At 45.0% G+C, this 25,628-nt stretch overlaps 3 protein-coding genes across 3 annotated transcripts; all 3 read right to left on the bottom strand.

Annotated features, from left to right (window-relative positions):
* Positions 1–294: 294 nt before the first annotated feature.
* On the bottom strand, positions 295–2,968 carry sumo3a (small ubiquitin like modifier 3a). The gene is made up of 4 exons (XM_061300523.1): positions 2,800–2,968; positions 1,614–1,742; positions 1,435–1,506; positions 295–1,314 (listed from the first exon to the last, which is right to left on the bottom strand). Exons 1-4 carry the CDS (start codon positions 2,818–2,820, stop codon positions 1,252–1,254), a joined length of 285 nt encoding a protein of 94 aa, XP_061156507.1. The 5' UTR covers positions 2,821–2,968; the 3' UTR covers positions 295–1,251.
* Positions 2,969–3,383: 415 nt separating this feature from the next.
* pttg1ipa (PTTG1 interacting protein a) lies at positions 3,384–5,819 on the bottom strand. The gene is made up of 7 exons (XM_061300517.1): positions 5,586–5,819; positions 4,808–4,860; positions 4,480–4,588; positions 4,255–4,357; positions 3,996–4,061; positions 3,844–3,890; positions 3,384–3,768 (listed from the first exon to the last, which is right to left on the bottom strand). The coding sequence occupies exons 1-7, from the start codon at positions 5,671–5,673 to the stop codon at positions 3,731–3,733; spliced, it is 504 nt and encodes a 167-aa protein (XP_061156501.1). The 5' UTR covers positions 5,674–5,819; the 3' UTR covers positions 3,384–3,730.
* Positions 5,820–7,780: 1,961 nt separating this feature from the next.
* Positions 7,781–24,383, bottom strand: myo10l1 (myosin X, like 1). The gene is made up of 44 exons (XM_061300368.1): positions 24,114–24,383; positions 20,945–21,043; positions 18,048–18,206; positions 17,652–17,839; positions 17,413–17,547; positions 17,161–17,285; positions 17,012–17,025; positions 16,851–16,935; positions 16,673–16,779; positions 16,451–16,580; positions 16,266–16,384; positions 16,045–16,191; positions 15,886–15,986; positions 15,734–15,800; positions 15,564–15,656; positions 15,429–15,497; positions 15,281–15,363; positions 15,107–15,209; positions 14,868–14,948; positions 14,668–14,792; positions 14,473–14,590; positions 14,279–14,385; positions 13,936–14,212; positions 13,597–13,872; positions 13,038–13,502; positions 12,681–12,804; positions 12,475–12,619; positions 12,293–12,397; positions 12,113–12,208; positions 11,927–12,020; positions 11,774–11,829; positions 11,550–11,686; positions 11,195–11,389; positions 10,960–11,117; positions 10,771–10,891; positions 10,558–10,706; positions 10,332–10,480; positions 10,053–10,260; positions 9,854–9,990; positions 9,660–9,783; positions 9,248–9,592; positions 8,949–9,125; positions 8,681–8,872; positions 7,781–8,613 (listed from the first exon to the last, which is right to left on the bottom strand). The coding sequence occupies exons 1-44, from the start codon at positions 24,132–24,134 to the stop codon at positions 8,509–8,511; spliced, it is 6,111 nt and encodes a 2,036-aa protein (XP_061156352.1). The 5' UTR covers positions 24,135–24,383; the 3' UTR covers positions 7,781–8,508.
* Between the last annotated feature and the right edge of the window lie 1,245 nt (positions 24,384–25,628).

Below are 25,628 nucleotides of genomic sequence, written 5' to 3'. Positions count from 1 at the left end.
TACAACGCCCCCTAGAGTCTTCAGCGCGTCACACGTGGATAGCAAGAAAGGGAAAAACAAAGGCGGCCGCTATATTGTTCGGCATACAGTTGCACGCAACGTCGTAAAATTCCCCAAAAATTCAGTTTATTGCCTTTTAATGGGAACGTTGTCCCTTCTAACATGGCCGACACCGAATCACGTAAGTTAGCTAGGCAGCTACAACACGCCGGTGTAATGTTCGAATTTGTAGGAACTAGACTAGTTTGAGTTTCCAAGTAAGATATTAAACCTTTTAATACACAAAACAGCAAATCAGAGTACCAAACTATATTTATTGTATACAGTAGTAAAAGACCACAAATCATATACAAATCAGTAGAGAAACAAAACGTCAGAAGACCTGGGCAACCATTGTAACTTTTTGAGCTACTCCACCATGGCTAGGTAAGTGTGCTCTCATTTGAACAAACAGCTGATGTACTGACCACACAAAAAACACTGTAGGGGCAATGTCATCTATTTCTAATAATAAAGGGTTAACTATTTTACAGCATGTCTAACTTAACCTGAAGCTTTAGATCTGAAGATCTAATGAGATGTCCCCATGCCTTCCCATGTCAACTATTGTTGCGTTTGCGCTAAATGTTCTTCATCGTAGGCCACACACGCACACAAACAAACAAACAAACAGTCACTCACACACAGACACAAGTGAGGTGGCGGTGTTAATAATATACTGTCATAAATCCATGTCCTCCTCTTGCTGTGTGAATAAATACTTGGTGGTACGGAAGTAGTCTCTCTCTCTCTCTTGGACATGCAGAAACCAGAAAAGCAGCAACTAAGCAAAAATACAGACTTCCTTTGAGTTCCTTGTTTGGTCATGTTAAAGTTATGATACTTACATCCCATTCTGAACTGTGTGCACAGAGTCAGAGCTTAAAAACATAAACAGTCATTTAGCGAAAGCGGCGAGAAATCATAACATGTTGACGGCGGCAGGCTAACATGTGCCCACTTTAAAACTAGACGATTCCGAAAACGCTCACTGGCGACAAAGCTGTTGTATCGTTGGTCCGAACCGACGCCAGTGTTAGAGAACCCCTAAGTACCCCCACCCATGTACGGACACAAAAAAATAAATCACAACGGATGTACTGTAGCTTAAGGGAATAATAATAACAATATAAATAGCTGAGAGAAGCGATGGAAAAGGGTGATGAATGTGGGCTTGAGCAAGTTGGGTCTGTCAACAGGGTAGAAGGATGCTTAGCAGCGGCCGCCCGTCTGCTGCTGGAAAACGTCTATGGTGTCTTCGTCTTCCATCTCAAGCTAGAGGGGGGGGAAAAAAAAAAAAAGGTAAGAGGCATTTTTTTTTTTTTACCAAGTCTTGAGGTTCCATTGTAACCGACATCCTGTCCGTAAGCGAATAAAAGCGCCAGGCTCACATACCTGCGAAGGCGTATCGTTCTCGTTGATGGGCTGCCCATCAAACCTGAACCTGATCTGCCTAAGTGAGAGTCCCTGTATGAACGAGACGATAAAATTAGACCGTGTGGGCCGCGTTGTATCTTTAGATCAGAATAAGGCCTCTTCTAAAAACCTCACCAAAAACAAGTAGCAAATCTCACCTGTCGTTCGCAGTACGCCTTCATGAGTTTACTGAGGGCCGTGTGCCTTTTGATTTTGAACTGGACCACCGAGCCATCCTGCCCCGCGACCTTGAGGTTGATGTGGTCATTCTCGGTCTTGACGCCCTCCTGCGCATACCCAAGGTGAGGTGGATATTTTGTCAAAACATTCAGTTAGCAGAGGAGAAAGCTATTCATCATTTCATTTCTGTTTAACCCATACGTGCTGTTTGCAAATGAAAAAACAAAACAAAACACAACAATGATGCTGTAAGCCTGTATAACGTATAGAATTGTGGTAACTTGGAATCTTGAAACATTTCAGAACTGTCTGCGTTTAGCCCAGGTTTCGTGAAACATGCACCTATAGGGCTGGGAAGATTCATCGCTGAATCCGGAAGGGTCATTGGGGGATCTTGAAACAATTAAAAAGTAAAACAATCATCATGCAAAGTAAACTTAAGCGAACTCAGAGGTCAGAGAATTAATATTTATTAAGTAATGATTACATTTTAGAAACAGTAAGTTCATACCATTATGAGGATATTCAAGACTACGTGTGTATAAAAATAAAGAGTATACAGGCAAAGATGAAACACAAAATTACATTAGCGTAAAATTGAAAATAATAAACACAATAGCCGAGGCCTCAAACGACAGCCTCATAGCACCAATTCCGCTAACATTGGCTTCGATGCTAGCAAGCAGAGACGTCACTCGCTCACAAACGTTGCAATTTGGGCCACGCAAGTAGGCTCGTTTCGTCCTAACGTGCTACAAGAAGGCCCAGGGAGAGTTAAACGAACACGATCGGGGCTCTATAACGTAAAGCATTGCGTCAATTTGGTATTATGTCCACGTCGTTAACCCATTGTGACGGCGAGGGTTTGCGGCAGTTGCGCACATTGCGTGCTGCCGTTTCGAGAACCCCCCTCCCCCTTCCCCTCCCCAAAATAGAAAGAAAGAAAAATCCCCAAACCAATTTATTTTAATATTTAAAAATTAGAGAGGTCGGAAGTTAACGCTCCAGAACGTTGGATGATTTCAACACAAATTAAGGAAGACTCGTTCATTTGCGAAACAAACACTGCGCCAATTGAGAGAAACGTGCAAAATACAGGCCATTTCCCCATGGCAAAAAACGCTTAGATAAGCTATCACCTTTTTAAACAACGCCAAGTCTCACCTTTGGCTTTTCCTCTGACATGGCTGCCGGATTTCAAAATGCAGAGGAAGAAAGATGATTTCTATAAAAGCCGGTTGACTGCGTGTTTGTATTTTATTTTGTCTTCCTGCCGCCTTGTGTCCTCGGCTAGCTTCCTCCGGTGACGGGAGCGCGCGTCTAAACGTTATCGTGAAATTAATTGGATGCCTGGAGACACGTGACCACCAAGTCGCGGGAGCGCGGAGGCGGGAGCGCGCGCTGCCACCCTCTTTCAAAATCCTCGGCCACGCGCACTGGGAGGACTCCGCTGGGATTGCGAAATTCCTAAATTGGAAACTTTTCATGGGAATAAATTGAAACAAAGCACCTTGAAAAAAAATGCATATTAAATTGCAATTGCAATTTTAGGAGGAACACCAAAATTATATAATTTCTCCAGCCACACTTTTGCCATGCAAGCAAAATACAAAATGTGGTTGGTGTCAGTTTTATACTTTACAAGGTGTATCAGTGAATGACACACATTCACCTTAAATTAACATTTTAAAACAGGACAAAAGTCCAAATAAAAAACCCGTTCTTAATGCTACAATTAGTTGAATAAATTTCCTTCACCAAATGTTTATTCAGGAGCCAAACAATATGGTAAAATATAAAAACGAACTACTTAAGACTGATATCAGCTTATAGACATCATGTATGGTCAGAAAACATCTAAAAATACATCAAGCTCGAGAAATATTATTTGTCATAGCCGCTTTTAGCAGTGGGAAAAAAAACAAGCAAAATCGTTCTTGTATAGCCTTGTCTCGTCACAAAACATTCCTCTCTGTTGGCTGAATGACATCATCGGCATCTATTGTTTAATAATTACATGGCAATTTACATTAATTCATTACTGCAAAAAATAAACAGGTGTTTTGTTAAATAAAGTCCCGCTGTTTAAATCCTCTCATCCAAATCGGGAATATGGATTTGGTCCACTTAGGCCTGGTAGAAAACGTTCAAAGTTAGCATCGTTGAAAATGATTATAATAATCCATCAATCACAGGAAAAGGCCTCACCGTATTTGTTCCTGATGTCATCGTGTCTCTGTTTCATCTCGGCACGCCTGCGGAGACATAAGCAATGACACATCATGACCACAATAAAATAATAAAAATTGTGTTAAAAAAATACATAACCATTTTTTTTACCCCCAAATTATTTTCATTACCTTTGCTCCTGTTTGTTGCTTGACTTGTTTACCTGCCTCTCCATCTTGGACACAAACCTTGACGATCTGGCGCAAAAAACAAAAACAATTAAATAACCATTACATCATCAAATCCTTTACATAGGTTTCTAAAGATATCAAAGCGTGATGAATGTGATGAACTCATGTTTCCTGTATGTTAGCATGGGAGGCTATTTGGCGTTTTAAAAGTCACGATGCGTCATTCTTTTTCTGCTGCATTACGAAACGAGAGCCTTACCCAATGTTTTCACACTTGCAGCAGCAGAACATGCAGATCAGCAGGGCGATGATGATAACGCCACCAAACACTGCAAGCGTGATGATCAAGTTCTGGAAGTTCACTGAGCAGCAGAGAAAGCACCAAAACGGGTGAGACATTTTATTTACTTTTATTTTTTTTTGCATTGGTGTGCCTAATGTTGTGACCAGCGTGTGTGCATATTGTGCGAGGGTATCATCTTACTCCAACACAGGCCCCAGCGGGCATCATAGAGCGGACAAAGTGAATGCGGTGGCAGGATGGTCCTCACTGGATACGTAACGCACGACTTGGTTTTGATACACCACAAACACTATGGGGGGAAGAAAAAAAAAAAAAAAAGATAATAATGATTCATATCTGCTGAGGAATTTCAAAGATTGACAAAGAAGGGAGGGGGAGGAGGGAGGCACAGAATGAGATCAGTTAGTGCTCAAACCGGTCGGACAGGTGCGGCCGTGGTGCACTTTTGGCCTCTTTAGAGTTCCCTCACATGAAGCAAACATAAAAGATTTCCTTCAAGGTTGCTTACCGTCACGTTGCTCAGACATTGCTCGCAGCTCGTCCCGTTCATGGACTCGCAAGCTGTGTCAGAAGTGGATTAATAACAATTAAAATACAATGTTGACATTTCTCACTTTACCAGACAAAGTAGTAATGATGCTAAAAGCTCTTGAGGCTGGAGGGGTGAAAAGACACATTGTATTCAAGTATCTGTTTTAAAATGGAGGGTGTAAAAAGGTGTCAGGAAAAAAAATATTCAAGATGAGGAAAATTGTACTCAAGTATTTGTCCTTTATGAGGAAATGAGGTCCTTGGTGTGTTTGTTGTGTCCTGCTCATCCTAGTGGGAATCTCACCATGGAGACCAAGAGTGGAATAAAAAAAAAAAAAATTCTTCAAGGAGGCAATCTTGGCCCCCAGATAGTCTTAGTTGTGTAATTTCACACCACCATTTTTATTTTATTTACTTTTGCACCAGTCCCTTTCAAAAAAAAAAAAAATAATGAAAATAAATATATAAATGGCACTGCAGATAAAGTAACACCGTTTGGTATTTCTTTTGTAAAATAGGAGAATGGGAATTGAAAAGAAAAACATGTTTGGAGGAAATAGATTAGAAAAAACATGGCGTGAGTTTAATAGTTTACCTTTGTTTTTTGACAAAACGCCAAAACTAACAAACCAATCAAGACTTCAATATTTCGTCTTCAACCCTCATGACATTGACGCCAAACGACTTTATATATTAGTACACGTTAACGCAAGTAAAATGTTAGAAAAAGGGGGAATGAAGCAGTTTCTTCTTACCTACACCAGGTGTGGCATTTTGGGCTAAAACTTGAGTCGAAGAGAACGCAAGTAAAATGACAACTGCAGCTAAACTCTTAATATCCATCGCGGTTTGGTTGATAATTCTTATATTCCTCCGTTAGTTCGTAAATTTCATCCAGTGGGTGAGAAGAAACCCGACGATCTGCGAGACGCTGAAATTCTAACTCGCACGCAAGAGAAGGAAGGCGTGTGCGATTACGTTCCAGTGAGAGGAAATACTGACACATATTAAGTGCGTCATCCAATCAAAAATATACAAGACTATTTTTGTTTTAATAATTGATCCTTGTCTATTTTGCGTCATAAAATCGCTTTTCAGATTCTTTAGTTGTTTAACTTATACAATCAAACAAAAATATACTAAATTTGATTTAAAAAAATGGAGCATTTACAATTCAATCAAAGAATGCAGTGTCTTTTAGGAGGTAATTGCACCTTTAAAAAAACTTTTTTGAAACAAACTATATTGTCATCCAGGGGCGCATAGAGAGTGGGGGCAACGGGGTGGTATTCATTATGTCTAGTAGCATTATGCTAGCAGACTTTCATAATACAAGTTGAATACAAGAAATCCACTTACATCAATGGACAATTCCTATAATTTATTAAAGCATGATTTTTAAATTCAGTTGAAAATAAAAAATAACAACACACATCTCTTTCTCTTCTTTTTTTTTTTTTGTCTCTCAACAAGCACGATGTTTAAAGATGATAGTAAGCATAACATGAAAATGTAATTATAATAAATAAAAAGACCCACGTTGGCCGCCTGCGGCTGATGGCAGGATTTTTTTTTTTTTCCTGTCGCCCCACCCGAGATCGCAAACTGCTTAAGTTCCTGTTGGGTAAAATAGCCGTGACAGACAGAAGCGAACAGCTCGAACACAAAGAACAGGCGGTTGGTTCCAGGGTCCTTGTTATGTATGGCTTCTTCAGTTTTGCGCTTATTTATTGCCCAAAGTTCAAGCTGGATGGAACCTTTGTCATGTTATGCAAAATCCATATTTGTCTCTTCACAGTTTCATAGACTGCATTTCATATTTCCCCAATTAGTGGCCAGAGGGGGGCGCTCATTTACTCAAGTGCAGATGGGACGAGGTGCATAGCTCCAAAGAAGAACATTTTACTGAGTGGATACATGTCAAGGTGTCTAAAGATCGGAAGACTATCGACTGATTCTGTACCTTTGGTTGCTACTGTTTTGGTTAGCAACAGAGTTGACTTGGCCTCAGCAGTTAAGTGTTGTGTGAACAATAGCTTCAATGCTAATGCCACTATTTGAGGAAATACGGTATGCACCTTTAGAAATTTTTTTTTTTTTAAATAGACGATACAGCCCTCCTCCATTAACACACTCATCAATACTCACACTCAATACTCATCAATGTTAATAAATACATAACCTCATGCCTCCCTCCCATTAAATGTCCCCTTGCCTTTAACACACAATCACATCATCATTTGCGTAGTCATATAAATACATCTAATACACTTGTTACTTCTCTTCCTTTCATTTTCCAATATAATGCGGTTTGGATTACAACATGGTACACATACACACACACATCAGCATTCCACACACAGCACTTTTAGCAGTGGCGTTGTTGTCGTTATAATAGCAGAACCAGAAAGTAAAGTCACACGGAAACATACAGACAGATTGGTGCGCTTATGTCATTGTTGCTATGAAGAAAAAAAAAACAAAAAACAGTCAGCATGATCAAACAAGCATATACAGTACTTTTGGTGTAAAAAAAAAAAAAAAAGAGAGATAAATTCATAATTTTCTCTGTGAGTCACATGAACGGCACTGCCAGTGAATGACACCCTTTAAATTGCTCGTATCTTACACAAGAGGTGTCCCATCACCTTTAGCGTAGATGGTACAGTGTTGTGACCGCCAAAAACTCAATAATAACTCTTATTATGTGTGATAAATAATACCAAAACAGAACAACTCGGTTCAGTTTGTGTTTGACTCGTGTGAGTGGAACGCATTACATCACATTGGTTGTCTTCCTTGATATTGTTCCAAGCAGCTTTCCGTTTGGCTGTAGTTTCTTCTAATGGCCACACGGTGGCACTGGTGAGTGAATGTCTTCTTTTCTTAACCCCTTGTCCAAAAAGAAGACCCCCCCCCTCCCTTAATAACAATAGATGCGATAGAAGTGATGTCACATGGAAAAGAAACAGTGACAAAAGCAAGCAAAGATTTTAACTTAATAATATGCGACGAGAGTGAAGATGGAAGGAAAGAAAGAGCCCTGCAAGTTCAACTTGGTCCTAAGGTGGTGGAGTCCTATCAGGGAGCCATACCTTGCGGCCTCAGAGGTAGGCCCCATGGTTCCTGGATGAGAAACCCCCAGCATCCTAAGAGGTAGCCTAAACATGGTCCAGCGGCGGGTTCCTGGGAGAGATCTTTGAAGTCTTCTAGGGGTGTAGAGATTCACCCTCCAGTCCCCAGGTCGGTTGGATCCAAGAAGGGAGTCTAAGGTCCTGTGTTAGAGACCATACCCGAATATTTTAATGCAGCCCACAGAGAGAAAAGCTAGGTCCTCCAAGGAGTCCCCGAAGTCCTGGTCAAAGTAGGACAGGATAGCTGATGGATGTTTTGTGCTAGAGGCCTAGGTAGAGGGAAATCTGAGCTTTTGGAGTGTGCTTGAACATCTACATGCAAGGGCTATCACTGGGGTAATGTGAAAGGACTGTCCTCCAAAATCCAGATTCATGTGTCATGCTTGAATAAAAAAAAAAAAATCGTGAAATGTCTTCAACCCAGTTCCATTGATCCCTACGGGTTCAGCATCCACTTTTCCATCCTTGGTAGGAGTTGGGGCGACTTCCTCCATCCAGGAGAGGCGTCGTTAGCCGCTGGGGAAAACCGATTGGCCAACGGCAATCACCTGGCCCACGAGCTGGCGACGCTGGTGACGGACATGATGCTGCAGCGTTTTTTCACCACCATATTAATGTAAGCCCTCATGATCTTGGTGATCTCGCCAACCTGAAGAAAGTCTCATTTCAATATCGGACGATTGACAACTCAAAGGAAGAAAATAAAATCAACTCACCAGCGGTGTCTCAAAGAACATTTCCCTCTCATCCACGATGATCTTGTAGGTGCAGATCTGCGAGGCACCAAAGAACGTGATGTGCTCGTACTGGAACGTCTCCAGCGGTTTGGGTTCGCCTCGCTTGTACACCGATACGTTATCTGCGCTTACGCCCAGCCACAGGTCGTGAGGGAAACCCCCTTCCTTACACTGCAGAAGACAAGTTCACATAGGAAGATCTCTAAAACGTGAAAAAACTGTGGCCTATCCCGTTGGTGAGCTTTACCTCCACGTCAAAGAGAGTAGATCCATATCCTGGCCACTCCTTGATGATGCTCATGTATTTGAGCATGGCCTGGTGCTGAGCCATTCCCTGCAGCCGGGTCCACTTCTCCAGCACGCTGGTCCGTGTGGCCGACGTCTCCTCCTTCACCCACATCTCCAGCATCTGCTCCTCCTCCACCTGGACACACATATCCGTCCATATCTGCTCATCCAAAGTTGAGCAACCATTTAAGGCTAACTGATCAAACATTCACTCATTTGGTGAAGATCTGAACATTCCAGTTTCTGCTCCTCACTAACCTTCTGTTTCTTGAGTGAGCCCGTCTTGAAGCTCCTCCTCAGCGTGCCGTCCAGGAAGCTTGGCGTTTTGCGTTTCTCAACTGCACCGCCAACGCCGCCCGTTCCTCCGGCTGCCGCCTTACCCTCCGCCGTCACTCCTCCTGCCGTCGCGCTCGCTGAGCCCACCCCCGGCTTGGTGGAGTGGATGATGCGGCTGCGGAGACGTCCGATGGGATAGACGGTCCCCAGGCTCCAGCCGGCCCGGCCCGCCCCGTCACCGTGGAGATACTGGAGACGTAAAGAGGCCAGATGCTGCAAAGTCTCCTCGGATGCCGGGAAGTGTCCGCTGATGAGAGACTCGTGGGCCTGCAATGCAGAGAGAGGGTTAGGGTTCGGGTCGAGGTCGGTCGGTTTGGTCAAACGAGAAGCTCACCTGCTCAAACATGAAGGCAAACTCCACCCCTTCTTTGTGCATGCTCTCCACATCCAAGAAGCAGTAGAGCTTGAAATACAGTTTCCATTCTCCTTCTTCCTCTTCTTCTTCACTGCCAGCAAGCCTGGAAACAGATTTGGTCAGGTGGTTTGCTTTGAGTTGGAAAGTCAGTTGGTTGTTGGGCTTCGACATACCTTTCAAACTTGGCAAGAACATCTGCCACAATAACTCTGCTCTCCAAAGCTCGATCCGTCACAGAATTGTGCTCGAAAAGAGAGAAAAGGTTCTTGCTGTCCTCCATGGCCAACCCTCGGATCAACTTCTCGACAACCTTCAGTAGAAAGATTTGAATTAATTTTAATTTTCTCCCTCGACTATCAATTGCGTGTGCACCTCTCCGGCCGTGGTGTGCGAGTTGATGGAGATCTTGCAGGATCCTCCCCCATGGCAGTAAACGGTGGTGCTCATCTCCTGCCTCACCAGCAAGGCGGCGATCTCCTCCTGAGAGGGCACAAACTCACGAGTCTTGGTCTTCTTCAAGGATTCCCCGATGAAAGTGGCGTAGCGCTCGATTTCCGTGTTGGGGTAACGTTCCCGGACCCTAATGCAGATGCACACGTTAGAGACGCAGTTTCCAGGAAGTCCGGTTGGGGGATGGGTCCACCGCCACACCTCTTCAAGTGGAAGCGGAGATATCGGAGGATGACCCGACTGGGGAGGAAGGTGCAACTCATACAGGTGAGAAGGTGCCAGTGCGCCCGATTGGCTGGGCTGTTGGGCTGAGGCACGTGGTTGGTCTGCTTGATCACCTGACAATAAACCTGAGGAACACAACAGAACGCGTGGGTTATATTGCTTGACTTGCTTTGGTCTAGTTTACGGAAGCTAAAGTACCAACCTCATCCCTGAGAGGACGCAGGTCCTGGCAGGTCTGCAGGATGCCTTGGATGATGGGGACCGTATCTGCCAGCGTCTCCATCTCCTGCAGCGAGTTGAAAACCCGCACCGCCTCGTCCTGGAGGCTCGCGTAGCCCTGCTGCCTTTGGACTACACGAGGACACGGCAATCGTTATGAAAGGAGAACTAGGTCGAGTGAAGAAGAAGAACTTACGGCTGGTGACTTCGCCGTACGGTAGCGGCAGTAGCGGCGAGTGTAGCGGATGCTGGGTGTATCTGAGGATGGGGTTCCTCCTGTACATCTGCTCCACGATTTCTGGATTCACACTGTTCTCCTGCTAATATCACAGCAGGTTCGAAAAGGCCCTCAGCATGAAGTCATGATTATCTAACAGGGTTTTACCTTGATGTCTCTGATGAGCTGCAGAGTCGGGGTCTCGATGGGGGTCTTGCTGTCAATGACGCCTTGCACGGCCGCTGTCCATCTCATGGCCTCATTCAGCATTTTGGTGTAGAGGCGGTAGGAATGTTTCCTACCATACACGATGATGTTCCAGTATCCTGAGAGGAGGGGGGGATTGAGAAGAGTTTTACGGAAATGTTTTTAAATCAGTTCTTCTTGTTCTTTTTTTGCTCACCCGTTTCCCTGTGCACTCGGTCGTCCGGCTGGATGACGGAACATAGCGAGTTAAGCACCAGCGTGCCCATTTTGGAAGAGTTGCGCTCGGAGCTTTTGTAGTAGTCCAGCGAGTTGTGCGTGAGGACGAACCAGCGCTTTTTCAGTTTCAGCGAGGCGCTCTTGGTGTTGGTCTTCACCTCCTTCTGGAGCCAACCTTGAAAAGTGAGCAAGCAAGAGGGAAAGAAAAAGCAGAAATGAGAAATTATTTAGAGACCTCGAAAAGTAATTCGGAGGTTTGTTTCGTTTCAAGCTAGCTCGCATGCTAGCTGGCGGCTAGCCCCAGAGGACCTGTCGATGTTACACGGTTATGTCACCTCGAACGAGGAACTCTTCGATCCTGGCGTCGCCTTTAGGCTTCTGCAGCAGACTGATCCAGTGATGCATCTCCTCGGGCGTGTCGCTGTTGCAGTGGATCACGCGGTTGGCTGTGATGATCACGAAGGAGTTAGGCCTGGAAAAAGCACCAAAGTGCAAAAACAAAAAATCCTTAACTTATTTTCACAACTGCAATTGTCCCCCCAAAAAAATGGCAACCCACCGATCAGGATTGTCCGATGCGCAGACAGAGTCAATCAGGCCCACATCGAGCGTTCCCTGAAGTCAAAATATTAAGAACATAAATGACCTATAGATTATTTTTTGACCGGTTAGTGTCTACTAATTTGACCAAAAATTGTATTTAGGGACTGACCACAGCGTTCTTGGGGTTGGCCTGCTCGTGGGACATCTCCAGAAGCTGCTCTGGCGTGCAAACCCGCACCTTACTCAGCACATTGAACCACCCGCTACATATAAAAAAAGGAGAATGACTTGCCACAAAATAATATTTTTGTTATGAATAAATAATTAAGCTTGTAGTCAACAAGGACCAACCGACCTGGCGTCTTCTGGCGACTCTGCAAAGACTTGGTAGGTCCTCTCGTCCGTCACGATGTTCAGAGCGTTCTCCTTCTCGTGGTTGTCGACGATCTCTCTGAGTGCGCAAATGTGACATGTTTGCAAAAATTAAAAGAGGAAATTCTGGTTTGGTTCTTTTCCTCCTCCTGAGATGATTTACTTGGCAGCCCGGATGTCGATGGTTCCCTTCAGCTTCTCCTCGCTGTCGTTGTCGTAATACATCAGTTTGCTGTCCCTCAGAACGAACCAGCGCATCTTCCAGTTTCTGCCCAAAGACAAACTGATTTCAGAAGGTCCATTTGTTATAATCTTTTGATTAAAGCCTGTTAATTTGAACAGTACAAGAACCTGCGTGAGAGGGTGGAGAGGCCTCCTCCTTTCTTGTAGAGCCAGCCGGACTTGAGGGACTCCTGCTTGGAGCGGAACCACATGAAGGTCTCGTCCTTTAGCACGCACCAGCGCCTCCGCCAGGGGATCATCAGGCCGGCTGCATGGTGGAAGAAGGCGGAGTCAGAAAATGACATAAAGCGGGCCAGATGAAGCCTCACCTTTCATGTAGAGGTAACCGTGGAAATACGGCGGCCCGTTGCCGTTGAACAAGGTCACTCGTCCGTTTGTGGCTTCCTCGTCGGTGTCCATCATGCCGTCGTGCTCGTCGTCGCTGCCTGCATACTGAAATCCAAAAAGTCTTAATGAAGGTGAGGATCCATTTTTGAAGGAATCAATCAATTTTATTTTTATGTTTTTATTCTATTATTTATATATCATATTACTATTATTTATATATCATATTATTACGCTATTAATATATTATTTAATTTTAAAAAATCATTCATTTTTTCCTAATTATTTAAAATGATATGTATTTCTTTCTATTGTTTCTGCGTGCACGTGCGTGTCCTCACAGAGTCGGAGCTTTCCCGGTAGGACTCGGCGCTGACGCTGGTGCAGGTGGACTTGCGCGGGTGCTCTTCGTCAGCGACGGCGGCGCTGCCACGATTACTGCCCGACACGGAGCTGTCGTCGCCGGCCGTCACCGAGCCCTCCTCCTCCTCCTGGTCGTAGTCGGACTCGGTGTCCGCCGGCATGCTGTAGATGGGCTCCTCGCCGTCCACCAGGCTGTCGACCATGCTGACCTTCCTCTCTGGTTCGGATTTTTGCCCCTCGAGCGGGGGCGCGGCAGGGGGCACCATCCCCTCGGCGAACGCCGGCGGCGGGGGAGGGAGGTGAGCGAACATGGCCTGATCCATGGGGGTGTCCGTCTCAACCGGAGGGGGAAAGTCAGGGAGCGGGATGAACTCCTCCTCGGCGTGGAAACCCTCGTCCACCTCCTCGTCCTTGGACATGCCGGGCTGCGTGGCGCTGGCAGCCTAGTCCACCAGATTTTCAAAGATAGACCCAAAAAAATCAGTCCATTTTTTTTGTGAATTAGTCGACCGCATCGTGGATGACATCCAGACTCACCCGGGCGGCTTTGGGAGGCTCGGCCTTGCCGTCGACCTCGGCCTGCGCGGCCTCGCCTTGAGTGGGATCCACGCCGCCGAAGTTGAGCAGGTCGATGAGGCTGGTGGCTTTGCGCGAGGCTTCTTTCTTCATGCGCTTGAGCTCGGCGTCGCGGCGCAGCTGAAGCTCCTGCTTGGACGACTCGCACAGCTGCGACACCTCATCCTCGCGCTTCTTCTGCAGACGCTCGATCTCACGCTCCAGCTGAAGGATCTCCTCCATCTGACGCACTTCATCCTGGAATGGAGATTCCAGGTAATCGGTGATTGCCGCTCATCCTGATAAATGATAAAAACTTGCCTCTGAGGATTTATTGGCTCCTTCAGTGGCTCCTTCCTCCTCCACACGGCCTTCCGTCTCCCCAACGTCCTCCTGTCCTTGCTTCTTCTCCTCCTCCTCCTCCTTCTTCTTCTCCCCTCGAAGCTTGCGGACACGTGTTCGGGCCACCTGGCCTCGCCGGTGCCTCTGGAGCACCAGCGCCGCTTTGCGCTGACGGACGAAGCGTCCTCGCTGGATGTGCCTGCGCAGGTGCTTCTGCAGGACGACGGTGCTGGCGCGCACTTGTTTGAAGTGTTTCCTAATCGACACGCCTTCTTATTACAGTTCTCATATTTGCAAAAAGGAAACAAGACGAGGATCTCACCTGGCCGAGAAAGCGAGAAGGTGGGCTCTTATGATCATGGCCGCCTGGCGTCGCACTTCGTCGCGGTCTTTCTCCAAGCGTTGCTCCAGAGACTCTTTCATGAACACCTGGACAGGAAAGAGGAAAAAAATATATATTTTTGTTAAAACATAATGATCACACTGCAAATGTGGAAATTGAAAAAGAAAAGTTACTTTGGTCTTCCCCAGCTGCCACTCCTTCTTGGTCTTGTCGTATTTCGTCAGAAGATCCGTGCACCTCTTCTTGTCATCTCCCGCTGTAGCTGCTTTCTCCTTGTAAATGATCTTATATCTGGCGAGAAGAAGGAATGGCCCCTTTGTCTCCTCCATTGTCCACAACGCACATGGTCGGATTTTAGAATGACTCACCGCACAAAGAAGTCTTTGAAAGTTCTTCGGACGGGGAACCCGGCACGACGGATCTTGACGGTCTCCAGCATCCCTGAGTACCTCAGCTGGTTGAGGACCACTTCAGGGTCAAACCCATTGGGATTCTGCAAGAAAGAAAAAACAGTTTTGAAGAAAAAAAATCATTTCATCTACCAGACATGAGGTCGAACCATCCTGACCTTTTCCATGTTGGGCTTAATGCAGCGGATGAAGAAAGGATTGGATGTACTTAGAGTGCCCATGAGAGCATGCAGGGAGTCCTGGCAAGGGAGACAAATAATGTCCAGTTTGATTTCGGTTGATCGTTATTTTTGCAGAAGATAAAGAATATATGCCCTCGACGATCGTGATATTGTCTGTCCACATGTGTTGCCTCGGCGTTTGTGTTCAAATATGCATTTGCAATTTGCTGGTGTACCCTGAATTGGGAGCTGACGGTGGGCTTGCGTCTGGCCGTTCCCATCTTCTCCTCATTGTTCCTGCTGCCCACCTTCTCAAAAAGGTCGTAGATGAAGTCCAATCTAAAGACATAGTGCAAAATTGGGTTGATGAAGGAATGAAAGGACTTTCTTTTTCCATGTGTCCTACCTACCTGCTGTCTTTAAGCATGTTGAGGATGTCATCTCTGAAGGTGTCTCTGTTTTTCTCCAGGATGCCTTTGACGTCATACAAGACCTGAAGACGCCCGAAACGTCACGTTGGATGTATAGCGCAAAGGAGAAACGATGAGCGCTACTCACCTCCCCGGCGTAATGTTTGATACCAAACTGATGGTCGGCCAATCTGGGCTTCACGTAGTAAGGGTTGGTCTGGCGCGAAATGCCAACGTCAGTATCGGTTCTATGTCACCCCCAAGAAAATAATTCGTAACTCACAGAGTGTCTGCTGTGAAGCTTCTCCAGAAGAGTGAAGTCCGTGCCTTTGGGGAAGCGACTCTCTTCGTTCACCAGAGCCAACAAGCCCAGTTTCTGAAGAGCCAAGCAAAATTGTCGGCCCATTAGAGCAACGAGAAAACCAAGTGGAGACTGCGGATTACGTGCAATACCTTCTCGATGAGATCAAGACACTCGGCGTTGTCCATCCAGTCGATGGCGTCCCACTGGACACCTTCCCTGTGAAGGCGACAATGTAAACAATCAGATATTAGGTGCTCCTAGATTCCCTATAGAATAATGTTAATAAAAATCCAAAATGCACCTGTTGTACTCGAGCTGCTCCAGTGAGAAGATGTGCTTGTTGAAGTACTCCTGGAGCTTCTCGTTGGCGTAGTTGATATTGAATTGCTCAAAGCGGTTCACCTAAAGACACCCAAACTCATTTGCTTATCCTGTACGCAAGTGCATTTATGTCACAAACCTCAAAGTTCTCAAAGCCAAAGATGTCCAGGATACCGATGGACTTGAAATTTTCCTTCCCTTTTATCTTCTGATTGATCTTGAGGATGATCCAGGAGAAACATTGGGAATACAGCGCCATGGCGACCGAGTCCCGAGAATCTACGGCCTGTGACGACGCCACGGAAGGTCGGTTAGCATTGTGAGGGAATAAAAAAAAACAATCGGCGAGTGTTTAACGACCTGTTCGATGGTGAGCGGCGAGCATATCTCTTCCCCTCGCAGGATGATGGAGCGCTGAGTCAGCACTTCGGACAGCTGGAAGGCGTCGAGGCCGAGGAGCTCGCTCGCGTTGGTCACCACTGGAAAAAGCATAAACACACTTTATCCAACATCTTTTTTTTTCTTCTTCTGACCTTGGCGCCGACCTTGCTTGGTGGTGATCTGAGCTCCTCCCGCCGTCATGAAGTCCACGTTGCCGAGCTGCAGGACGCCCGAGAGGAGCTTGAACATGTCCCTGATCTCCTCCTCGGAGAACTCCAGCACCTTCAGGGCCTCCTGCTCGCAACAATGTAAGGATAAGAAAAAAATGGACACTAGTTTTTCAAATATTATCTTTAACACTGTTTCTCCATTTTGTATGAACTCACCATAACACTGTTAAATAGCTCTTTGTCATTCAGACTTTTGTCCTTCAGGCAACCTGATTGGCTGAGGTAATGGAACGATTCCGCCGGATCCTCCAGGAAGTAGAGACCTGACCGAATAAAAAAAAAAAAAATTAATTTGGAGAAAAATCCAATAAATCTGATTAGCAAGCAAACTTGCTTTTATACTCTTTGTTGGCTCCCGCCAGCAGCGCGTAGAAGATGTGGTAATTGCGTTCGCCGGGGTTCTGTCGCACCACTCGGTTCTGCGACCAATCAACCCGATCATCAACATTCCCGAAAACAAAACAACCCTGTCACAAACCATTTACAGTCGGTTACCTTTTCCAGTAAATCTGACACATTGCGAGTCAAGGAAAGTCAACTGATTAATCGACCTCAATTTTGAGAGAGCTAATATCTTCTATGCCGATTCTTTAATTTAATAACAATTACCAAACCCTTTTTTTTTTTCAGATTAAAGAGGATACAATCGATGACGCAGCCTCCCTGGATGTTGCCGCACTCCGAGAAGTGAAGCTGGATGAACTTCCCGAAGCGGCTGGAGTTATTATTGTAAACGGTCTTGGCGTTCCCGAACGCTTCCATGATAGGACTGTGAAGAAAATGAAGGTGAGGGCTAATTCAAAACTTTTGGGACAACTCTTTAATTCAAAACAAGTCTCTAACAGCAACTACTCAAAACAATTTGCCTGGAGAACATTGCGAATATTAAATAGTACCTGCTCTGTACAATGGCCTGCTCCACGTGCGTGCTTTTCTCCGACAGTGGCGTCGCGGCCGACTTTTGGCTCATCACCGACAGGAACTGGAGCAACAGCTTAGTGCTTTCCGTCTTCCCTGCTCCCGATTCGCCACTGACACACACACAAATCGGTATTGAAACGTTGACTGAAAAATTGAACGGGTTCAAACGAGACCACCAGAAATCAAAAAACAAGCCGTAAAAATTAAATTTCACCTGATGAGGACACACTGGCTGTCGTGTCTCTTCCAGATGCAGCGGTAGCATTCGTTGGCCACGGCAAAGATGTGCGGCGGCAACTCGCCCAGTTGATGCTTAGAATAGAGATCCACCCGCTCCAAGTCGTACAGACCTGGGATCTGCTTGTAAGGGTTGACGGCCGCCAGGATGCTGCCGATGTTTGTCTGAAAAAAAGCCATCCCTAATTAACCTCGGAACATCGGCGCCCGTTAGCCTACTTAACTAATTAGCGCTACGGCAACTGGTAGCATTTTTGCGTTAATGTCATGGTGACAGCATCTGCGAGGGGTTAAAAGAGAAAATGAAATACTTAAAATGATTTGAGTAAGTGAAAAATAACAAAATGCCTCAAACTGAAAGATCATTTCTCACATAGATGTTGTCCTTCTGGTAGCGTTGGTGCAGGTTATGCATAATGGCCGCCTCGTGCAACTCAGCCAGCGCCGACATGTCTTCCACGCCGTCCACGCTGGATTGGTGCATAGCATACACACGCTCCCTGGTGACCTCGGCCTGCTGCAGGTACAGCACCTGACACATGACAGACACATGTCAATCACAACGGACGTACACTTTCATATGCAGTCTTCATATGATCAGAATGAAAGGCTTTCTCCTTCAGTAAATGTGACCCGGTGTGCAGTCAGGTCAGATGTGGGCACACGCACACGCACACACCCCGATAGGAGATAATGGCCGTTAAGGTCATTCATTCATTGCTTCAAACGTGTCCAAGAATAGGAAGTATGGCCTTTTCAAAGAGTGCTTTGTTAATGTCACAGCTTGTGTCCCTCCGGGCTATATTTGCTGGCCTTTGTGTCCACTTCCTTTTTTTTTTTTTTTTTTTTCTTACAATTTTAGCTGTGTCAATGAAATTTTCACCCAACTTAAATTGGTTTTTTTTTTTGTCTAAATATGGAAATGTTCTATAGTTTCTAGTGTGGCCACTATATTTTAATTCCTTGTCATTTACTGACTTGAATCATATCATTTTGGCTTATACATATTTCTAAAAAAATGCTTTCTACCAGATTACATTTTACATTTTTTACAAAAAAACAAAAAAACTGAACGATAGCTTCCAACATGTCTCTCGTGTCTGTTACGTAAAAGGAAAGCCTCTTTTTTTTTTTATGCACTAGATTTGCCTTCTGAAGCTCTCTGATGTGTGAATATGCTTTGCATGATAACAGGCGAAGCGCCTCATGTTATTTAATTCGGAAGACACAGAGAGGGAGAAAGACCCCTTGGCACAGTGACCGATACAATCATACTTTTCCCCTCCCTACCAAACTCAGGATGAACTATCAGATACTTGCAAGCTGGCTGCACTGACCTGGGATCAGATGACCTTCATGGCTCATCGTTTAATCTCATCCTGGCTGCTACACAGGAGCCTCTTTATGATTATTAAATCATTCTCACCATTGGAAAATGTTCCATTCTTCAATCCGGCCCAAACTGTATTTATATTATCATATTTGTTGCATAGTTGTTGCTGCATTGTAGTTGTTTTTTACACCCCCCCCCCCTTTTTTTTTTTTAGCATGCAATGCGCTACATTTGCATAAGTGTGTTTTTGTGTCAAATTAATTAAAAAAGCGGGGAGTGAGTAAACGCATGAGTGTCCTCTGCGGCCGCCCGGTGACACTAAACTGATGGGGAAGAGGAATGTGGGTCATCCAGCTTGCACTATACCACAAAAAATAGCGCTTCTTTTTTTTTTTTTTTTTTTTTTTGCACAGTCACATTTCGGTTTTATTTGCGAGCATGTGTGTGTGTGCTCGTAAAGCATCCCCGCAGCATGTTTCCTGCTCGAGTGAGCTCTCGCCACCGCGCTCGAAATCCAGGTCACGTCACACACGCATCGATGCTAACATAACCTGCGTGCGTGCGTTCGCGTTTGCGCACGTTATCTGCGCGCATGTTTGCGTATGGAATGAAATTAGACAGACACAGGTGCTGGTGGCGTCTGTGCGTTTTAATGTGGCTTTAATGTGTCGCAATAAACGCATATTTGATAAAAATAAAAATTAAAAAAAAAAGGATAGCGTTTCTGTGACGGTAACCATGGCGACCGCGGCAGCACGGAAAGGAGAGGAACCCCACATGAGATTTGAGAGCTAAATTTAGAGTTGCTATCGGGTTGTTAGGAAGTTGTTTCAAAAGAACGAGGAAGCACCTTTTTATTTCAATCATATCTAAGGACACAAGATTCTGAATTCTTTCCCATTCCGAATGTTACTTTTTACTTAAATTTGTAAAGAGTGCAAATTAGTTGAAAGTATAGGGGTTCACATATTGAGCCTTGTGGGACGCCACATATTATTTCAGTTTATTTTCCTTACTGGGAAGACTTTAATCATTTAAGGAATTATCAGAAAGCCCTAAATACAAAATCAAAGCAGCACAACGTTGCCTTCAGCCCCTTGTTAAAGCTCCGCCAAAATAATGTAATTGAAGGTTTGAGATCTCATTAACAAGGTGTGCATGTTGATCTAATCTGCACATCTTGGCAGGGGCACACATTATAATTTGGATTTAATGTTATTGAGCCCAGCACACACACATACATATATTTTCTTCTCTCATACATTCATATGTCAAAACAATATCTTTGTACTTTCCTGCTTGTATCTCCCAATCTTAAAGTCTGCCTATCGCACCAAATACCCTCATTACTCTTCTGGATTATGAATGTCCTTAATTTGCCCAACCCCCTCGCTCGTTCCACATACAACGAAGCTCCCTGCCGTCCTTCCTCCCCCAGTTCGCTTTTAAATCAGCCCTTGCTGGAGGTGTTGAATATTTGTCATCCTGGAGGGCTTAACAAAGTTAAAACCATCCAGGTTATTCTTGTATTTTTTTTCTTGCAACTATATTTAACAGAACTGCTGCAAAAGACAAAGGTTGAGACATCAATCTGACTGCATCAGAACATTGCTGATGCTTAGGCTGGAGCATGAAAGGACAGCACAAAACTCCAATTTAGCGGAGAGTCACCTTCAAACGCTACATGACTCAGCGTTGGTGCTTCAAAATGAGTCTCAGACCTCTCGGGCTCCCTGCTTTGGGATTAATTGCTGTTCTTAGAATGAATGCAAATGTGGCGAAGCTGCCTTTAGCTGCCTTTCATGGCAATGTGAAGCTTAAATGCAGAGCATATTGCCAGAGGAGCTAACACTCCATGCTGAGTGCCAAGCTTAACATCTGCCCATTCGACATGCTTGAGGTTTGCTATGCTTGTGTATGTGTGTGTGTGTCCTTACCGCTCCATAGTCTGTAGTGACCACCAAGGTTCCATCTCCGCAGGAGTTGACCGTGGCCGGAACCAACTGCTCCTTCTCCCTGACCCAAACTCGGGCCCCCTGGAACACACAGCCGTTTATTATTAAAATTGTGAGAAAAGACAAATGAGACTTGGAGCTGATCCATTTTAAGTTGTAATAACAGTCTTCACCACTAGATGGCAGATATGACTTACTTGCTGAGAGAAAAAGCAATGTCAAACTAAATAACAGCTGTATTTAAAAAAAAAGATTCAACGTGTCAGGCCCGCCCGAGTGCACAGACAGATGTGTTTAATGAGAGATAAAGACTGCAACATCTGGACTTTCCACCTCTGTAAAGCAACAAGCTCTTGATATCTCTTTGCTTCTGTTGAATGACAGGTCAGAGAAATCAGAAAACCAAACCCAATCAGCGACCCGCTCGTCTTCCCGTCTATTGGATTCCGCCACATGACCTGATGACCACAGGACCTCACTCTCTCAGTGGCTCTCCGTCCCATTGGTACGTTCAACATGAACAAATGTGTGCATAGCTTTACAGTAATTGCTCTTTAGTCTCATATTGATCCAGTCACTTGGTCGGTTATGAAAGACCAAGCACTGCACTCTGATATATATCGAGTCCAGACAGGAAGAGATGGCCATGCATGACAACAAACCTTTAGCGGGCGAAAAGACACGGAATGTCACCAAAGCAGAGTCCTTCCATCCGTACACTCGGCCTCCCCCTGTGAAATATGATCCCGGTAACCCAAACCTAACCAAGCTCTCCATCTTGTCGAAATGCTCCATTAAACCTCATTGTGAAATCATGACCCCTGTGACCTCATGCCAAACCTCTGATTCCAAAGCGTAGGATACTTGTCAATGAATGCACAAACAATGAGAAAAATAATATAAATAATAATAATTGATAAATAATATCATAATATTTTTTAAAGCTTTTACAGTGAGTGGAGTTCCACAAGGCTCACTACTCGGACTTCTCACAGTCCTATATTGCAAAGCAAAAAAAGAAATACATTTGTATCTATATATTGATTTGGTGTAAAAGGCTCGTCCAGAGCTGTCATAAAGCACTCTGATCCCTCCCTGAGCTGCATGACGGCCATGAAAGTGTGTCAGTAATATTCCATTAAAGGTGATAACACAATCGGGACAGACGGGGGCTTTCAGCAGATTATAGCGGCGGCAAATGAGATCTGACTTTTTCGTGTGGGTGTGTTTCAGTGTGAGTGGGACGTATGCTTGTCACCTGTCCTGCGGGAGTCACATTAAACAAGATCACAGTTGAAACGGAACACTGCCCCAAAACATTCCACATGCATTAGCGGCACAAAAATATTTCTTTTATTTTCAGAATTGAACAATATCTGTGTTTTTGTTTGCGCGTCTGCGTAAACCTAAATCCTCTTTGAGAGGCTCGTTTGAAAGAGCCTGCTAATTATTCCATTCTCTCTCATCTTGGGATTAGACAACAGTCTCTTGCTCGGTCACACACACACCATGGCAACAGGACTCGACGGCAACAGGGCGCCATGGTAACAGCCTCCTTCTGTTGCCGCTAATGGATGCTGGGAGATGGAGTTCCACTGTTGGACTAAAAAAACACAAAAACGTTTTAAAATAGAAAAAAAATATCCAATGCACCAATCGAATATGATTTGGCCATATGCCATGTTCGACCCTTCGAGGGGGAAGGGAGCATTTTGGGAGATGCTATTTAATTTGCAATGACCTTACAGTAGCATAGACTTGATGCCTTTCGACAGCAGTAGTGGTGTCCCACCTACACGCCGGTGCATGAAAGTAGGCTACAGCAAAGGACTCATGGCACTGAGCTGTAGCTTAAGGGAGGAAGGAGACAAGCCGAGGAAGGAAAAAAAGTGAAATGATGCAGCTTTTTGAGCAGAACAAATGTGTTGGGAGCTCCAGAATATAGGTCACACATCTCCAGCGACTCTTCCCTCCCCTCTTTGCCTGCACTACTTCGAATCCTGCATAATTTCAAGCACAATCGAGACGGGCAAAAGCCACGTTGAAATATGTATCACACGCACGTTCTGTTCTGTTCGACGTGCAAACAAGATGCTTTTATAGTGCGGCTGGTTCTCTATTCTAGTTTCCTGCACATGATTTAACCAACTGATGAATATTTTAATGCGGTTATGAAGTTCTTTGCATAAAAAAACAGCCTCATCGTGTAAAAGCTTTCCGCGCATTTTTTATTTTTTTTTTAAAAAGGCCACGTTGCTAAATACGTCTGCAAGGAAAAGTCTGTTACTAAACAAATTATTATTCATATTTTCCAAAAGCTTCATATCAAAGTTGTGCCATTTATTTGAGAGCTTAATTTGTTCTGTGTGTAGTTAGCATATCAGCTAGCATGTAGTGTTGAGCAGAAACTTTATACCTTTGATTAATTGGCTGGATGAATCAAATTAAAATATATATATATTTTTTTTTCTTGAAAACACAACAAAAAGGTGACATAACCGGTGCAATTAATAGACATTTTTCTTCAATTCTTAAGTGACCTATGAACATATTTTGGGATTCATTGTTAGCAAATTGTTGCTATTCAGTCAGGCTTCAGTGCAGGAATGACTCTCCACTTTGCAAAAGAAAGATACATTCACGTCCCACTTGAGTTGCAATGCAATCTCGCCTATTCCATTCTTCCACCACTCCCCACGGCAGACACCATACCCTCCCCCCTTCCTTTTCCAGCTGTGCACCACCCCGATACGTGCACCTTCCCCAAAGTGCACACAGAAAATCGTTGAGGAAAAAAAAAATCCTCAATATCCACAGAGATGAGGGCGTTCCAAGCGGTTTTTTGCAAAGCCCAGCCCGCGTTAACAGATTTGCCTGTTAATCCAGACCAGAGCCTTATGGAGGCGTAAGAGTGTCCGCTCTCGTTTGGGCCAATTTATTTTTCATCCAAGCTCTGCGGTCTGTTCTGCAATGTGGCATCATGCTCGGCTTGCGCGATACGCAAGGAGGCGGCCCGTTTTCTTTGCATGTCTCCGGGATCGCAACACCTGCCATCATCCCGGGGATACAAAAAAAAAAATGGAGGAAAACGTGCAACAGCATCCTCACGTCAAAAGTGAATCAAGGCTAAACGATGTGATATTTATCTTACCTCCGTGAAAAACGCCTCCATCCTTCTCCGTCAGTTCGCCCAGACGACGCGCGCCGGGCCCCGGCAGAGCGCACACGCTGGCACCGCTCGCCGGTGCGCAAATCTCCGCGTGCTCGCTCCAAAAGGCGGATGCTGGATGCGTCCGTGTCCCATTCACATAATCACCGTCATCATCTTCTTCTTGTGACAGATCCACGGATGGAGGGAGAGGGGCTGGGAAGGGGGGAATGGGAGAATGTCCACGACTGACTGGGATTCGTCGGAGCTTGTTTTCCGTGGTCTTGTGCGTGTGTGTGTGTGCGTGGGGTGGAGAGCGAGTCGTGTGTGTGTGTTGAATGGGGGTGCACTTATCTCAAACCTGTTTTTGAAATTATGAAAAACATATTGGCACGTTTTTCATCATGAAGTTATTTGGTGAATTTTTAAAGACTAATGTTTATTTCTAAGGAAAAAAAATAATATTTAAAAGTTGCGAAAGTTCTTATTGTCCGAGAATTAGTTTGTGTATTTTTATTTTCATATATAGCTACAGCAGAAAATAAAGGGCAGCCAGACACTGCAGCCAAGTGGAGACTGTGGAGCGAGCATAAGAGACGTCAACAGATTGACTTCAACCATGAAATATGTCGAAATTAGCCATATGGAGTGAGCTGTCAGAAGTGAATCATTTCATATTGTCGCTCAGGAAAAACAGCCCCGCCCCCAAAGCCAAATGGTGACACCCCCTTACATTAGGGTGTATGAAAAAGGACAACGTAACAAGTCTCCAAAGACATCATTTTGTTCGTATAGCGGCGGACAGATGGTTAATGTGCACTTTTATTAGTCCCCTAACTCCGAGGCTGCTGGGGCCAGGTGCAAGAGCCGAAGTCGGCCCAGCGGCGTGAGGCCTCGTCGGGGTGCGGCTTTGTGAAACCTCAGCCTCCTCCCCTTCTGGAGCCCCGGGGGTAAAAGTGGGGCCCTCCTGCGAGGCTCATTATGTCTCCACCTTACTGCTCACAGAGAGAAGATAGACTCAGGATATGAAGGGATCATCTTTAAAATGAACCTTAAATGCATCATGGAATGCTCGGAATGGGGAGGATAGACAGCCCAGGTCAACAAATCCAACTGCAGGTCAAATATTGATCGAAATAGACTAAAAAGAAACACAAACCTGATCTATTTTTCCCAACCGATACTCCCGGATGTAATCAAACGCAATCAACGTATTCAGCTGGAGGTCGACTTGGAAGTCGATTCTCTAAATGCCAAAGCTCGGGAGATTTTTCCGGGAAAATCCCTGCAGTGCAAAAAGACGGTGGGGGTCGCGGCGGTTGATAATTACATGGCCGAAAGCCACTTGTGCATGACAACGCGTGCACGTCGGTCACCATGACAACAGTGTGAGCATCTCCTTGGTGGATTGATTGGTTTGTTCCGTGAGAGCAGAACTCTGCTTACTCATCTGACCATGTCAACTTTTTTTTTATTTGCTCACTTTCTCCTTTGTGTCCCCTTCTCCTCTTACCCTGA

Source organism: Syngnathus typhle, linkage group LG16, assembly GCF_033458585.1.
Source record: "Syngnathus typhle isolate RoL2023-S1 ecotype Sweden linkage group LG16, RoL_Styp_1.0, whole genome shotgun sequence".
In the NCBI taxonomy this organism is placed as follows: domain Eukaryota; kingdom Metazoa; phylum Chordata; class Actinopteri; order Syngnathiformes; family Syngnathidae; genus Syngnathus; species Syngnathus typhle.
This window is presented reverse-complemented; position numbering and strand designations above follow the sequence as displayed.

Bases quoted from the DNA above. Each gene is read 5' to 3' on its own strand.
- myo10l1 (XM_061300368.1), bottom strand. From the start codon at position 24,134: ATGGAGGCGTTTTTCACGGAG. The intron at 13,503-13,596 runs GTGAGTCTGGAT...CTGGTGGACTAG, and splicing joins AGCCTCCCAAAGCCGCCCGG to GCTGCCAGCGCCACGCAGCC. The intron at 10,707-10,770 runs GTAAGTTCTTCT...GTCCTCGTGTAG, and splicing joins GTACGGCGAAGTCACCAGCC to TCCAAAGGCAGCAGGGCTAC.
- pttg1ipa (XM_061300517.1), bottom strand. From the start codon at position 5,673: ATGGATATTAAGAGTTTAGCTGCAGTTGTCATTTTACTTGCGTTCTCT. The intron at 4,062-4,254 runs GTAAGGCTCTCG...TTTTTGCGCCAG, and splicing joins TGCAAGTGTGAAAACATTGG to ATCGTCAAGGTTTGTGTCCA. The intron at 3,891-3,995 runs GTAATGAAAATA...ATGTCTCCGCAG, and splicing joins AGCAACAAACAGGAGCAAAG to GCGTGCCGAGATGAAACAGA.
- sumo3a (XM_061300523.1), bottom strand. From the start codon at position 2,820: ATGTCAGAGGAAAAGCCAAAG. The intron at 1,743-2,799 runs GTGAGACTTGGC...GGGTATGCGCAG, and splicing joins TGTCAGAGGAAAAGCCAAAG to GAGGGCGTCAAGACCGAGAA. The intron at 1,315-1,434 runs GTATGTGAGCCT...CCCCCCCTCTAG, and splicing joins AGAACGATACGCCTTCGCAG to CTTGAGATGGAAGACGAAGA.